This window comes from Orbicella franksi, chromosome 9, assembly GCF_964199315.1.
Source record: "Orbicella franksi chromosome 9, jaOrbFran1.1, whole genome shotgun sequence".
NCBI classification, from domain to species: Eukaryota; Metazoa; Cnidaria; class Anthozoa; order Scleractinia; family Merulinidae; genus Orbicella; species Orbicella franksi.
In genome coordinates this window covers 12343065-12359884 of record NC_138153.1, presented here as the reverse complement: position 1 = coordinate 12359884, position 16820 = coordinate 12343065, and the positions used below count along the sequence as shown (strand labels likewise).

Below are 16820 nucleotides of genomic sequence, written 5' to 3'. Positions count from 1 at the left end.
TCCGGGAAGACCACCTCGGGTACCGTTTCTTTCTAAGTGTGGCTTCGGAGAACACTATGCTTGCAGGAGGGGTGTTTAAAACAAAGAGCATGAAAACTCAATAAAAAAATTTGCATTGTGATTAATTTTCACGAAGGTTTACGATTCATAGTTGTTAATGTAAATCACTGCATCCCTTTCAGCGACAACTTGACATTTGCTACCTTGTTCTGTGTAACTCCTTGGAATACTGCAAGATGGTCAATTTCATTGCTCAAGGCAAGGTCTTAGCAATTGTCTCTTGCTTCTGCCACACAAGAATGAGTTATTGTTCTATTAGAACAAGATTAACTAGGTCTAGGCTGTTGTAACAAAATACTATTTTTTTTTTTAATAGTATTCATTTTAATCGCACTTGGTGCACTAATTTTGTGAGCTATGTCAACTGCCGAGTGCTGCAGACTGGCCAAGGATAACTGAAAACTTTTGAAGACAAAGGGTGTTCGAGTAAATTAACCCCAGTTCTAGTGACTTTATTAAGAGAAAATAGTAACGTTCTAGAATGTTAGACTCTTTTATACAAGGGAGGGAAACAAATGGGGCACCTACATTTTAATTTTTAGCTTTGACTTTCTTCCAAAGGAGAATGTTTCCAACCCTTCGAATATCACTGAACGGTGTCAGCCTAGATGCAAATTACATGGTCCTAATGGATATAGTGCCTGTTGACGACAAACGCTCTAGATACGCCTACCACCGTTCAACATGGCTTGTGGCTGGTAAAGCTGATCCACCAGCTCCTGTTAGACTTTATATGCATCCAGACTCACCTTTTACAGGCGAACAGCTGTTAAAGCAGATCATATCATTCGAGAAAGTGAAACTGACTAACAACGGCACTGATGAAAATGGGCATGTAAGTGGCCATTTATATATGTGTATAGTGTTGTACAAAGGTTTGTGATAGAGAATTAAATTTAATTTCCACGGCTCTTCTCTGTGTTAGATTACGTGCAGGCTAATGTAGGACAAAGTTACCGCAACTCGCTGGTGGGCTAACCCTCAATCTCCGCTGGTTCCCTGCAACAGATAACGGGCGTTGTTTCGAAAGGGGATTGTCCTGGACTCGCTAGAATTTTCATCCTTTTGACTTCTCAGGCGAGATTGAAAAAATAACTCCGAAAATAATAAAAGCAAAAGAGCTACCATGAAAAAATTGGCCAATAATTTTCTCTACGAATTCTCTTTTCGGCCGTCCCTTTTACTCTACTCCCTTATAAAGCAGTAAAATTAAACACAGATTTTTCTGTTTGTTTTTCGTGGTATTCCTACATTAATATGCTTTCCTTGCGGTTTTTAAACGTACAATTTCATAGTTACTCGTGTTTAACAAATTTTAATCGTGGACCCTTATAAAGAGGAAGTATTCTTTGATCAGTTTGCGGGGGATTAAGCGAAGTTTTTTTTTTTCCTCAATTACTAACATCAAGCATCGCCTCACGTTGATATTTGGTTTTCTTTTCCAAACCAAACTCATTTCAATTTAACAAAATGACGTCGTAAACTTGGTCTAGAACTTTACTCTATGTATTTCTTCCTTATTATTTCAATATGCAGCATAACTGCATTCGCTACCATTTTTGTCCATTCTTGCCGCAGTTAAATTTGCATACGGATGTCTAACATCTAAGGGACCGTTCATTTTTTATAAGGTAGAGGGGGCTGGTGGGATTTGGGGGGGGGGGGGGGGGCATGCGAAAAAAAATGGCTTTCGAGGGGGGGCCATCCCAAAAAAATAAGGGAAAAAGGGGGGGTCACGTGAAATATTTTAGTAAAACTTTAAAATGGCATAATGTCTGAATATCAAAAAAAATTACTATAGAATAAACATAGAAGGCAGGATACAAATTTATTACAAACTTTCCTTCTGCTTTAAAAAAACGTTTGGCGACAAAAAGCATTTGTAGATACTGAAACAAAGTATTTAACACTGTTATTTTCGAATGCAACTTTCACTGGCACTCATCTTCATCTTCGCTGTCGTCGAGTTCTTCGTCGCCGCTTGTGCTGCTATGGGAGTCTCTTTCACCAATGCTGCAAGAAGCAGCAATGCTTTCCGTCAGAGTGTACTCTTCAGGGTACATGAAGGTGTAAACATAATCTCTGACTTCCTGCTCAAGGTTAGTGGTGATTCTGCTTCTTGCAGCATTGGTGAAATAATTCCCTTCCAAGAGCTGTGCGACGTATGGCCCATCTCTTCTAAATAACGACGTGGTAACATCCTCAACTTTAATACACTCTTCCGGGACGGCCGCTCTAGGAGGGTACACAAGGCATTGTGGAAGATCATTTCCTAGCGGGTTTCCAACACAGATTCCATAAACTCGTTGGACGTTGTTTTCAGTCCGCTTCCTCTTTCTTTCATTTGACTTTCTGCGGTTTTCTTTTTTCCTTCTCCTTTTGTTGATGTGCTGTTTGAGTATGCCCTTGAATATGCTGTTATAATTGCTCTTCTTATTTTCTAGTACTTCCATGTCCTGCGTGACCTTCGTCAACTTAGCTTCTATACATTTGATCTGTTTTACATTAAAACTGTGGGTAAATTCTTCGCCCTGCTTTAAAGCAAGCCCATTGGACTGAACGAGTGTGGAATCGTGTTCCTTTACATCTTTCAATTTGACATTCAACTTTTCCACCATTGCTCCGTGCTCTTTGATGGAGAAGTTCAGTTTCCTTCCATCACTGGGCTTCAACTGGTACCCTGGCATGGAAAACTCACTCGCCCTTTCTGAACAGCCATCCGCACTTAGAAAGATTGCTTCTTTTTCTTAAACCAGTTCCTGACCATTCCTGCCTACCGGAATACCACTACCTCTCCTACCAGAAGACCTCAAAAGAAGGGCGTGATCCAGATGACTGGCAACCAAGGGTCCAAGCGAAGAAAGAGCATGGAAGTGGCAGGCTGGTTTTATCTGACCCAGAGAGCGTTGCTCTATTTGCAGATAAGTTTATTCTCAAATCGAAGTTTGTGGTGGATTATCTTCAGCATCTTGAAGTGCTGGAATTTAAAAGGAAAAAGAGAGCAGAAGAAAAGGCAAAGTTAAGTAGGGAGCAGGATTATCCTTGGACTGAGTTGTGCGAAGGTCTAACCAAGCTTAAAAAGCTACGTGTTCCAGAACTAAACAAGTACTCAAACCACCACGGGCTGAAGCAGCATTTGAAAAGCAGCAAGAGTGAGAAAGTAAAGGCAATTGTAAGACATTCATGCTTGCAGCAGAAGAGTCCTCTCAGAGCTGGCCAACCAACACTAAGAAATGCCAGGACATTGACACAAAATGACAACAGGGCAAGTGCTGAGAGCAGTGAAACGGATGAAAGTGACAATGATGAGTATGACAGTGATGCCATTGACTCTGGGGGAGAAGATGACTCAAGTGACGTCATTCTTGCATTCATCAATTCAGATGAGGAAGATGCCAATGAGAGGCCAAATGCCACACGCTCAGGGCGAGCCATAACTAGGAGATCCGAAATTGACTTCTCTTTCTTTTGATTTGTTTTTTAAACAACAGCTCTCTGTAGTATAGGGATTGTAAATATTGTCTTCATAGTGAGCACAATAACGTGAAGTAGGGGGATAATAGAGAAATATTAAAAAAGTTGAAATCTAAATATTGTTTGTTCAATTTTTTTTTTGGGGGGGGGGGTCATCCCAAAAAATAACCGCTATAAGGGGGGGCCATGTGAAAAAATTGGTAAGCTGAGGGGGGGTCATGTGATTTTTAAATGGTGCTTCCCAAATCCCACCAGCCCCCCCTCCCTCATAAAAAATGAACGGTCTCTAAAAGGACTTTTTGCTTTTCCCAACTGCCTTAAGAATTCTTCATTATTCTTATACGTTGTGATGTTTTTTTCTAAATAGATTTTTCTGAACTCCATGCATAAGTATCAGCCTAGAGTACACGTTGTCAGAAAGCGTGATCACACTGCCTCAGTTATTGACCTTCATTCCAAAGAAGCAAAGACTTTCGAGTTCCCTGAGACAAGTTTTATCGCTGTAACAGCACATCAAAACCAACTGGTAAGGGAAAAAATCAGGTGAGGCAACTAACTTTCATGGGCCCTGTATTGTAATCTCCACTATTTCTGAGTATATAAGGAGTTAAGTATGTGTCAGGAACGAGCTAACGAGAACATTGTTTTTGTCTAGTTTCGTTCTATCTGTTGCACAGGGCACAGAACTGTTGTTACAAGTCTGAAACATTCTCCCCTTACAGCTAATCTAAGTGGTTCCAAAGTGCCATGAATATTCTGATATCGTCGCAGGAGAAGGGTAACAAAATATTCTCACGGCTTGACAGTATAGCAGACACTGTGGACGGGTCACGAAAAGAAAATGCGACAATTAGTTATGCTCGGGATACTCGGGGATCGCGGCATTATTTAATCTTTAGCGTGGTGATTTGAAACAAAAATAGTTATTTTGCCAGTAAGGTTGCAAGAGGGCGTTAAGTCTTGTTTCAAGTCTGTTTTCTACACAAATCGATCCAGAATTGGCACACCTACAATAATCTTATTTCGGTTGTAGCTTAACTAACAGCCAATCGGTCTGGGCCCTTCGTTTTATCCACTAGCTTTACAAAATTCCATGGACGATAAATTAGCTAAATGTTTGGGAGACAGAGACAAAAAACTCCCGATCATGAGGTATTGCAGCTCAAGCTTAAGGTTATATATCATAAATTGCAGATTACACGTCTAAAAATTGACAGCAATCCTTTTGCAAAGGGGTTTAGAGACTCAATCAGGATATTGCCTGTGCAGAGGTACGTACTGATAGGCGAAGCTTGTTAATATCATTTATATAGGAAACAATCCTAGAGAGAGACAAGTATGCGCTTAGATAACAGATTATGGAGTATCCTTTTATGTACCGCATTGGTTAATCTCTTGCAAAACCAAGTGCCCTAGAGTGAACATTGAAAAAGAAGTCCTAAATTCCATTGGTTGCCAACACACACACACATACACACATACAGACACACACAAAAAATTAAACACTAACAACAGTACAGCGCAATATTGCTTAAAAGTTTTAATTTGAAGAGTTAGTCACCAGGATTACATCCACAGAGGTACATAAAGTTAAGAAGTAAATTAATTGAATGACTGTGAGAACAGAGGGTTAGACTTTAAAAGGGAAACAGTGACTACAAAAAGATATGTTCTTGTAATATTATTTCTTAATTCTGAATAAATGCAAACCAACTCGAGAATCGACAAGAGTACAACAGTCTCAGGAGTCTAGGGATGTACAGGGGAATATATAGAGCCTCCATTCTTACACAGGCAGAAATGTGTGTGAATGAGTAGCGATTCTCCAACTGGACCCAAGTCCGCAAAACAAGGCTAGAATGTATAGAGAGTACATTGTTATGTTAAACATTAATTAATGATTAATATCTCCTGTCCTTTTTCGTGATGTTTGTCATATTCGTAATTGAAGACATATGTCTATTTACAAACTCCTTGAATAGCGTGACCTACAACTACAGCACTCAGTTTTATTTATACCAGCGATACCTTAACACTTCAGTTCTGTCAGTTTGAAAAGTTCCTTTATAAGGCACGCCACCAGAACGAGATCCCGCTGAAACTTTAAAGATAGCCTAAACCATTGTCTAGTTGCTGCTGTTTTATAAACGCTGTTGTAAAGAAATCTCAAAACTAATGTGGAAACGATATGAAAGCCACGACAATTTTTTTCCTTAGTCAAACGTGACGATGTATACCTGTTAATGATCTGAAATGCATGTTTACAATAAATACCTTGTTAACGGGCGAAATTGCGTCCAAGGCCACTGTCCACACGATTGAGAAGTGGTGGTTATTTCAGCTGGTGAATAAAGTCATGCGTTGATTTTTATTAGAAATAAACGCTCCCCTGAATGACAATCGGACGTAGGTACCGGCACTTAATTTGTTTGTTTCCAAAGAAATATGATAGAAAACTTACAAAGCAGCCATGTAGGCAGAGGTTCTTTAAACCTGGGACAGGCTGACATGATAAGTTTTAAATCTCCCTTTTCAGTATTAATATAAACAATTCAGTACAGTATTGCTATATCTGGTTTATTTTTATAAGGGTGTCTTGCATTGCGCGGGACTGAGGAAAATCTATTTTTCTCGTCTTTATTTATAGAGAGTGCCCTCACTGAGCGGCGTATCGACAAGGTCATATGAACCCCATATCTGTTCCCAGCACGTATCTGCCCAATCATTTCTTACCGTCGGCTATCTTACAAAGTCATCAGATGGAAGCGAAGGACGTGCACTGCACCGGATGTATGGTCAGTCTCAATGAAGGTCAGTGATTGGTCTAGAAAACTACAAACACTGTAGTATTAAATTTTAAAAATGTTGCATGGAGAGGCCGATAAGGATGTCGAGACCCTACCGATTGTTTTGCTTTGTAACTTATTTCCCAAATGGAGAAAAAGCAGTTTTTAGCAAACAGATCCAAAACCGTGCTCATATGCTTTCTCTGGTCACAGTCACTCAGTTGAGATCATGGAGTCCGGAAATACTTTTAACTATAAATAGTACTTTCGTTGGAGCTAGGGCCCAAAACCATGATATTTGCATAGCAAGTATAAACCCGCTCTTCTGGAAATCACTGGAAGATTGACGAGTAACTTCTTCTCGACATCGAAAACATTCATTGTTAATTCACCTGCAGTTAATCAAACAAGCAAACAATCACAGTATTTAAACAAAATTCCTACCAAAGAATAGTTTTTAGTCTAAACGTGGGTACTAATTTCCTCCTTGTTAAAGGGATTATAGCAACTGTGGAAGACTGGTCTCCTTCAAATGGCAATGACATCTAGGGAGATATCCTCCAGCATGCTCTTTGCAAGCGAGAAGAAAATGTAAAAAGTGTGCTTGTCTGGACCTGTTTGAGCTGTGTTTCAGTAGAGGATTTGTCACTGAATACTGGCTTATCATTCAAATGTTATATCCAATATAATAACAACCTTGTAACTAACCATTTTCGTCTTAAGTGATCCATTTCTTTCAGAAACCACTGCGAGAAAAACAAAGGAGACCAACTCGTTTAATTTGATTATCAAAATCTGAATTATCTTTGCTCAGAATCAACAAATTGTGCTAGTTCTGCGTTTACCTTGAGTTAGAACAGCTTTCAGCACGCGCCTTCTCAGTACAGGGTCTTTCCCCAGTAAAATTTATACAATATAAGTAAATGAAAGCTTGGAAGGCAAATTCCAACTTTCGGAGATTGCAAGGACTAATAGTGTAACTTTCCAGACTGAAAATTTAATGCAATTTTCTCATGTCAAGACATCATATTCACACTAGGCAAGAGTTTCCATAAAACATCATAAGTTCTTTTGGAAATATGATTTCTTTTTTAAGCTTATAAGCCTCCCTCTTGAACAAATTGGCTTAAAAACAAATCCAGTTGCTTCAATTTTGTCCATCGCATTTCTTTCAGGGCAATCATCTTTTTTCAACTAAGCCAGTCCAATCGCTAAACAATTTTGTTTCAGTTTAAAACTATTTTGCATGTCATAGGCGCCAAAATAGAATCACCTGGATAGAAGCTTTTCTAATACAGTCTTTCATTGCACACCTGCTTTACAGATCGATTGATCAAAATTGTAGTTTATCAATTAGAGACAAACTTCTTTGCGTAGAAATGTTCTGCTCCCCTTATCTTCAGCTCGGTCAAAATCAGTTTTCACTGGTTTTTTTGTTTTCTTTTTGTGTCTCACGCATAAAGACTACAATCACAGGAAGTTATGATTAGATGATAAGATTAATGAGCTCAAACCCAAAGTTAAAATATAATAGGATTTGAATAACTATATTAACAAGACCGGTAGCTATAGTATTCAATGTAAAGAAGCATATCCGGTAAGACAAAATCGTGTGTAAGCCCAAGGAAGTGGTATGGGGGAGAGGGGAAGGTACTTCCATATGTACGCCATGTAGGTATGCCTCGCTACTCAATGGGGTATAGTTTTGGAGGTTTTCTATTCAAAAACTGTATGTGCGATGTTTCGCGTCTCGACCTTAAAAAAGCCACAATTTTCGAATTTACTACTATAATAATTGTCTGGACTCCTCTACCCTTTTACGCATTTTTGGTATTGTGACCCGATGTGATCACCTAAAACTGTTCGTAAACGTCCCAGCTAAACGAAAGAGATGTAATTTATTAACACAACACCCTTAAAGTTGACGCCAAGCTTTAAAATTACACAAAAGAAATAAAAACGACTGGCATGTGTAATGTTTCGTTCTCGACCTTAAAAAGGCCACAATTGTCGAATTTTCTGTAATTGTCTGGACTCCTCTACCCTCCCCCCCCCCCCTCCCCCGAGGATTAGTTTCTGGATGGAGAGGTGATAATATTAATAATTTTCAACACAGGAAAATTTAAAGTTAGGACGATAAATAACAAGATAGGCTAAGATAATAAGCTACAGGGAGTATGGCACAAAAAAAGAAGCAAATATCATTAAGGTTGAGCGAGATTGTAACGGATTACCGATAATTATTCATAATTTAATTTTCGCCTACAGGGAAATTACATTAACATATAATCTATAAATAACTTGTTGTTGTTGTTGTGTTTCTGAGAGCCTTCTGGGTTGTTATCTTAAAACTTTGGATCTCAGTTTTCTTGCTGGTTTGTCATACTTAAAAGTTGTCTTTTTTGCTGTTTTGTTTGTTGTTTAGATCTCCTGACATCTGTCAATCATCAAGGAATGGTGCACCATAGCCCAGTCACAGACGTTCATCTCCAAATGCCAAACAATCCTTTCGTGATAGAATCGCCACTAAAACATATTTCACCTTGTATTTCTCCATACTGCAATGGCATTCCACAGTAGATGGCGATGATCAAATGCGCTTAATTAACAGACTGTGTATTTCGCATTGGTCTTTACCGCCTGAATCCTGATAGTCCTAGCCTCCTACGCAGATGCTTTTTTGGGGCTCGTCAGAATGTGCTGTGCGTTTCAGCAGACGTAGTTTACGCGACGAGCCCAAAGAGCGTGGGAGTGGGGAGCTTAAGCATACCATGACGACCACGTGCAACGAGAACGTAAGATTAATGAGCAAAACAATAGCTGTGCACGTGCGTTATACACCTTTGTAAATTTCTTTGCCGTCCTCTGCAAAACAACAACGTGAAATGACCATGTTCCGCGTAGTCTGGGAAACGCGAAAGACGACGGCTAATTTTTCGTTTTTCCATTTGGAATTTAACGCTGTCAAAGCATATTTAACCTGAGCACGTTTTTTTAGAGCCATTGGCGTACTGAACAGATCTAGACAATTGCGCATTTCGCTGGTAAAATATAAATTCGTTTTTGACTAGGCATCGTCCTTGGCGTCGGCGTCGTCGTTGCTTAAGCTCCCTGGACTGTGAAATGCCTGAGGTGGATCAGGCAGATTCGCCTTCCCGATGCTTGAACAAAATGCTTATGGTTTAAGCTATGTGAAGTCGAAGGATTGACGCTGCTAAAATCGCTATTTTGACGATTATAGTTCAAGGAGTCTTGCAGAAGTTATGCCTTGATGACTTTAGCCCAAAACTTTCAAGTTTGCTTCTTGTAATCCCTCTCAATCTTCCTCATGCTAAGCCCTCGTTGTTTTGTTTAATTTAGCCTCTTTGGTATTTTTCTACATCACTAAGCTCTCATGTCGAGATAGATTTTAACTTCCAAAAAATCACGCAATAAAGCCGATATAAATAGTATATTATATGGCCAGCTCCGTGAGCGTGTAAGATGAATCAAATCCTGTGCTGTGATTGGCTACCCGAGCGGGCAAGTTGGAGCTATCTTGCCCGCTCGGGACTACCCGTCGTGTCCCGTAAGAAAAATTTCCCCGAAATAGCCATATAATAAATCCTTATTGACCAAGCTTGTTCGGTCAAGATGGTTGGATATTGGCCTCGTTCTTTTTTTGCGAGTTTATGGACCTCGACTCCGTCTCGTCCATAAACATGCAAAAAAAGAACTTGGCCAATATCCAACCATCTTGACCTCACACTTGGTCAATAACCCATAGGTATTAATACAACATAACTGTATGTTAAAATGTAAATGGTTGGATAAGAAGCAAATAATTCGCTTGCTTTAACCGTTTTTTCTTTCTTTTTTTTGTTTTTTGTTTTTGTTTTGTTTATTTATATCACCTTAGGTAACATGATGTTATCATACTCACTAGTATACGCTGAAAACTTTAGGGAAAATGTATTTCATTAATCATGTAAAACTAATATTTTCATGCTTGTTTTGTACTTTTGACTTACAGTACCCTATGGGAAGTAATATATTCTACGATAAGTATTAATTTAAAGGAAGATTGTTATTTTAATAATATGATTTATATTTATTAACCAGGAAAGTAAAGTAAATATTTGCACACTTAGAGATCATCTTTGAAAGTTTTAACCAGACCATCCTTATTAAACGAAAGAAGTGAAGATTGCGTAAAACTGGTACTAGTTCCTCGTCTGTTCCACTTGGAGAACCCGATAAGACCGCTACAATATAGTTAACATAGTTAACCTAGTACTCGCACACTGTATAAAACAGTACAAACAACATAGTACGTCTATGCATACTTCTAGCTTATCCTAGCGCTGAAGAATGACTTGTGAAGAAGCCTGATATAAAACATAGTATGATATCAGAAATTCCCCATTATAGGAGATCCCGTAATAAATTCTTGACAGAATCTTGAAGGCGTACATTTTTATAAGATTATTGTTCTCCCGGGTCAGGGAAACAGTTTTTTTTTTGTGCGTGTGTCGATTTTAGGCTGAATTGCTTTGATGACGTTGAAGTAATTTTGGAGCCTGATGTGACACACATAACTTCTTGCAGAAATATCACTAGCATCGAACCTGCGGCTAATGCTGTTTTTGCTGGGGGGGGGGGAGGGGGGGGGAGAAGAGGGACTAGTTTTGCCTTTTAGGGAAAGAAATAAGTTTATATCCCGTACTTAAAATCATATAATTGCATTATATTTACACATTTTCAGCACACAAAATTATATTTCTTCAAAAAATCTCGGCCTTCTTAAAGTATTCTTGAAATATTCCCATGAAATATACTCCTATAAAGAAAAGAGTGTACATAAATTGATCTGTGATCTATGAACAAATTTTCTCTCAGTAAACAGTAGCAAAACGAATAACAAATATTCTGCTTACAGTGCAGTCTTACTTTTAAAATCAAAGCAGTTTTGCTTTATATTTCAACGGACACGACTCTGTCTGAATCTTCAGTGATCATATACTATGGCTATAATAATCGTTCAGTAGATAAAGTCGAGAATCTGGAGTGCGAAAGATGATTGATATATTAACAACCTCGCCAAGATTTAGGTATACGCCTGTTATTTGAGAACTGTTTCACCCAAATTTATACAGCTTTGTATGAAGATGCCATTTTAACAGAAACACCCTGTCAAGTTACAACTTTGTAAGCGTCTTGTTTTTATAGTATCTTGCCACTGATGAAAGTAAAACCTGAGAAAGATTAGGTAAATTTTACTTTTGGAACATGACAACGTCACCTGAAAATCGGCAATTCAAACAGCACGACAACAGGTACACATCCAATGAACATTTTGCCTGTGCAGACACTCTTCTATCCTTGGCCTCTGTACCGATTTATACCGATTTATACTCACTCAGTCAAAGACAGCATAGGGAATCTGTTCCTATCACGCCTCTCTCCGTCGCCCCAATTTTCGCGTGATCAGCAGGCGAGAAACTTCTCGCTTGAACGGGAACGCCTGCTACATAGGCTAAAAATTTACAGTCATTCTCAGGCTATACATGTATGTACAAGGTAACTTAGATTATATGGTTTTCGAAAATTTAAGGTGGCTTAGAACCTCCCTGGCAGAATTTTGTAAACTTTGATAAAGTTGCATCTTATCATGTTCATCACAATTTAATAATAACAAAAAATGGGGGCTCACCGAGCTCGTGTTTGAGCTTTATCATTTAAAGCTTAAATTAAGGTTGTTTTACCAGGTTATACTGTTGCTATCGTAACCTATTAAGCTATAAAGATTATCATTAAAGGTTCGCTAATGGCCGGGATTTATGTGATACCGATATTGTAGCCATCACTTGAAAAACAGTGGTAGTATTTACTCGTCAAAGTATAACTGTTATAAAAGAGCTGGAATCTGTTGCCAGCTTCCTTGAACATCTTGGCAAAAATAACTTCGGTTTACGGCCAGACTGCTTATCTTCCCGAAATCACCTATTACAAAAAAATATACGTGATACAAACGCCTTATTTTCCAAGTGGGGGCAGACGCACTAGGAAGTTTTGAAAGTTCAATTGAGTTATCTTAGTGACTCAGACTTACGATATTTTTAGCTTGTCCGATGAACCCAATGCTTTTACTATACTGGGCGAAAGAGTAACTATAAATATTGTTTTATTTCAACAGTTAATTAACGGTGATCTTTGGGTATTCTGAGCTTATTATTTTAAATTGGTATTATAAAATAAGAGCATTTATACGATTGATCTTGGTATAGTTGCCGACACGCAAGCTAAAGACCTGTCTTTTATTGACTTAAAGTAATGGCTTTTACCGATTTACACTGTAAAATGAAGAGTCAAGGAGTCTTAAATTTTAAATCAAAGGCACAAAATGTCGATTCACATGTGAATTTTAACTAGTTCATTCCAGAGATATTTCCCATGTCAATCAGTAATACATTCTTTTGTAACAACACGAGACTGTGAACTTTTGCTCGACCGTTGTCAGACAATGATCGTGTACAACAACTTTGTAAAAAAGAAAAAAAGAATTATGAAACACATACGTGGCGCGCCGTACCCAAAGATGAAAATTGGAAGACCGTTGCATTTCCAGAGGACTAGCCATGCAAGATAGGGCTGAAAAGATTCAGTACCTCGGTAATTCATGGCTAAGGTCGGGTTTAAAATCATTTTGCCTTTTGTTTGTTGTTGTTGTTGTTGTTTTTAGTTATTCATGGACAGCCCCTTTGGCGAGGTTTAATAGAGTACGCATTTGTAATAAAATTAGTCGAGAGGTAAAATCATTAACGTTAGTTCTTTAATCCGATCCGATCTGATCGAAACGGTCCGATTCAATAACGTGTTTCCATACATAATGACCAACAGATTGAAGTGCATAATAAGACAAAAGGGTAACATGCATCAAAAATAATTTTACCTGAAACCCTGATATTTGAACGAATTTACCAAGGTTAAAATGAAAATATATTTCGTTTGATTCGAAATGATTAAGAGGATGAGTATGGTAGAGTCAGCGGTCTCTCGGCTTTTGTGCTGACCTCCGTGGAAGCGGCAGTATGCACACCGATACTCATCTTCCAGAAGAACTTCTTGCGATCTAAACGCGGGGACTTCTTAGCTCCAAAATTTAAGCTTTCAAAGCCTTCTAGCTAAACAAACAAGCTAGTCAAGACGTCTAGCTTGGATAGTTCGTTATCTGATTCTTGAAGAAACCCACAACTTCGAAACAATGTTTCGATAGGGTATTTAAGCGTGGCCTTGGAGTCGAGCTTTTGCGACGATTTTCTTCCAAATATTCTCTTTTCCACCCATGGCCGAAGATTGTCGTTGTATTCATCAGCCCACCAGATGTGAACAGTTTTTGAGTGTGGACAATAGACGTGATCTAGATTATTATATCTTGCTGTGAAACAAGTTTCGCAGTGATCAGACTAAACATGTTAATGGCGAGTGTGATCACAGCTTTAGACCGCACGAGCCAGATCGTGGACCTGCTGCCTGATTAGGATGAATAATACAAAGGATTTTTTTCAGCCATATGAGGAGGCAGCATTCAAGCCTCCGCTCTTTCTTTACTGCTCTCCGGCTCAGATTTATTTCTACGTCAATTACACCTTACCTCGCCTCCCTGGATCCTGATACAAAACGCAAACTCATCACAGTAAATTCAGCGAAGGTGTGTAGTCCATTTCTTAAGTACAGGGCTCTTCCATTTTTGTATTCAAAATTCAAGACGTTTTCCATAGTTATTTTATGTTAAACCAATATTTTTTCCAATATTTTTTTTCCAGACTCGAGGTTTTGAGAAAATTTAATTCACACTCTAAAAACGCCAGAACTGCAGAATATCAAACTAGTACGCATTTGCCCCTTCAACATTCCATAATAGCTTTTTGAAACAGTAGAATTCAAAATGGTTGCCGTATCGCCGACAAGGTCCATTGCAATGCAACGCGAACTCGATAAATGTCAGGGGTAGGTTAAGGTGCAGAGAGTTCTCAAGATTCTGCGATTGCACATTTGGCTAAGACGTTGTTTGCACGATACTGTAAACTGCCGCTTATAAGCCCCTCCGCTATTAAGCCTCCCTGGCTATAGGCCCAAGCACCCGTAAACCAAGAGATACATCCGGTTATAAGTCCCCCCCCCCCCCGCCCCCCGCTTATAAGCCTCACTCAAGCTTTTCCTTGTTTTTAATTTGTTAACTGATTATGATGTTTCAAGCCCTGGCCAAACAGACTCGCAAGTAGACGCAAGTTGTAAACTCGGGTCTACTAGCAAATCCGTTTGGCCAGAACTTGCGTGCTCTCGCGTAGACTTGCGATGACTTGCGCTCACTTTGGTCGAACTCAAATATGCACGCAAGTCAACGCACGTTTTTTACTGTGTGGCCACCAACTCAAGTTGAGTGAGTTCCATTCGTTGTTATGGCAGCCTATTTACCAATGAAAGACAGGATACGTCTGCCTTGAAATTTTTTTTGGCGACTTTCATGTACTTCCGAGGAACGTTACGAGTAGGTTTGGCTACCCAACACAAGCCTCTTCTCAAGTTCAACTTGGAGCTACTTGAGACTACTTGCTTGTCCGTTTGGCCTGGGCTCTAAAGCTTCATTACCAGTAAATGAAAAACTTATTTCGATCATTTTGGGTAGCTGTAGCTTGTTTCGAAAGGTTTTTTTTTTTTTCACTCCAGATATGAGCCCCCTAGGATAATTCCCTCCGTTTATAAGTCCAGCTAAAAGCTCTTACGAAGTTGTATAAGCCCAGGGTTAATTAGCAGTTTACCATAAATCTCCCTGGGCTTATATAACTTCATGAGGAGTTTTGGGTGGGGTCATATTCGGGGTGGTGGTTGGGGAGGGGGGGGGGGAGCATATAAGCGAAATAAAAGGAATGTTTCGGAACAACGAGATAAAACGTATCTGAGAAATGAATTACAGCTAACGTACGATTACCTTTACAGCTATTACTCTATTACCCTATAACTTTCGATTAAAAATTTTTTGATGTTTGTACTGAGGAAAGGAACGCTCTTGTTCATTACATGGATTTACATTCGCATATCCGTTGGAGCTTATATCGGGTGCCCCCGATGTAAGCACGGTGGAGGGGCCTTACATCTGGAATAATATCTTTGTTAGCAAATAGAGGGACTTATTTCCGAGGGAGCTTATAACCGGGGGGGGGGCTTATAACCGAGGGGGCTTTATTTAACTTGGGATTTTACGGTATTCGACTAGACAGCAAGCATTTCCAACGTCAAGTCAATTTGTTTTTGCCCAACGTACGTTCTACATAATGGTGTTATCGACATGTTGGAAGAAAAATTGTCGAACATTCTGATAACGGGAAATTTGCAAAACGTACAAGCGGATATCGTAATGTTTTTGTTGCAGCCAGCATCGAAAGAGAACGGAACCAAGTACTATTTAGCTTATATAAGTACTATAAGTACTATTTAGCTTAACGCTATTCGGATCGGGCTTCTAATTACATGAAAATTCCAAAATTGGAAAGCCGAGAATATGCCTGTCAAAATATGGTTGCCATAGCAACCTCAAGTTCCAAGGAAAAAACTGTCATGTATCATTGTTGCCAAATAAATTTCACAAAAACAGACGCAAAATTTGCAGCTTTCACTTAAATATCAAAAAAGTTTAAAACGGTCAGGCACCACCTACTTCCCTTACAAGGTCATCCCTCATATAGTAAAATTAATCAAATGAAAAATTGAACTTCAGGATCACTCTTAATTACGAACAAAAAATTAAAGTATTGCTCAGCACCATTCATTCGAATACTGTAATTGCTAATACACTACATTTTCATCGCCAGATGTCGAAGCTACAACCTCTTAACAGTGAGAACAGCTGAGGCGACCCGTAAGCAATGAATTTACATTGCACTTTGACTCTATTCAAATGGCACTGTAGCAAGAAATACATGTAGAGCACTATCACTATAAACTGGGTGCGTTGTCTGACTCTCGCTGATATGATCGAGTTCTTATCCTCGACAGCATACGGCCTTATTTTTGTCTAATATCGAACCTTCATAGTATCCTAGGTATCTGAAGACGACGAAAGTTTACAATCTCTATGTTTGCTTCTGTGAGTACTCAACAATTCAGTCCTGATCAATGTTTACATTTCTTGCAAGTATCTACTCAGTGACTCTCCTGTACGAAGATGTGCTTCGTAAGCTTCCAGCCAAATCAATCCTTTCATGATAACCTGGTATAGTGTGTTGTCATCACGCCACAAAGCTGAATTGTAATGGCAGATCTGAGTACAACCATCTCGGCTTCCCAATACATGATCTGCTCCGCTCATACCACTCAGCAACGATCCATTTTTCCTTCGTAAACAAGACGAGGGAGAACTCACAACCATCTGCGGACAAGAATTCGGGTAGTCTGAAGGAAGATACACTCTGAGTGTGTACTGTTTGTCGTTGGTGCAAGTTACTCTGACTTCAACCCTTG

General features: G+C 39.1%; 2 protein-coding genes and 1 long non-coding RNA gene across 3 annotated transcripts in view; 1 reads left to right on the top strand and 2 right to left on the bottom strand.

The window, feature by feature from the left end:
- Positions 1-1426: 1426 nt before the first annotated feature.
- LOC145496588 (uncharacterized) overlaps positions 1427-16820 on the bottom strand; it is a 22499-nt gene continuing 7105 nt past the window's right edge. Inside the window, exon 2 of the mRNA XM_081476295.1 lies at positions 1427-3818. Within this exon, the coding sequence (XP_081332421.1) occupies positions 1992-2747 (756 nt within the window). The 5' untranslated portion in view covers positions 2748-3818 and the 3' untranslated portion in view covers positions 1427-1991. The remainder of the gene's footprint in view (positions 3819-16820) is intronic.
- LOC145496593 (uncharacterized) lies at positions 3813-10543 on the top strand. Its single transcript, XR_014050571.1, has 3 exons — positions 3813-4805; positions 6182-6345; positions 8746-10543. It is a non-coding gene; the product is annotated as an uncharacterized LOC145496593 (long non-coding RNA).
- The window catches only part of LOC145497220 (uncharacterized), a 2168-nt gene continuing 551 nt past the window's right edge, over positions 15204-16820 (bottom strand). The window contains exon 1 of the mRNA XM_081477029.1: positions 15204-16820. This exon is cut by the window's right edge and continues 551 nt beyond it. Coding sequence (XP_081333155.1) covers positions 16480-16820 — 341 coding nt within the window. The 3' untranslated portion in view covers positions 15204-16479.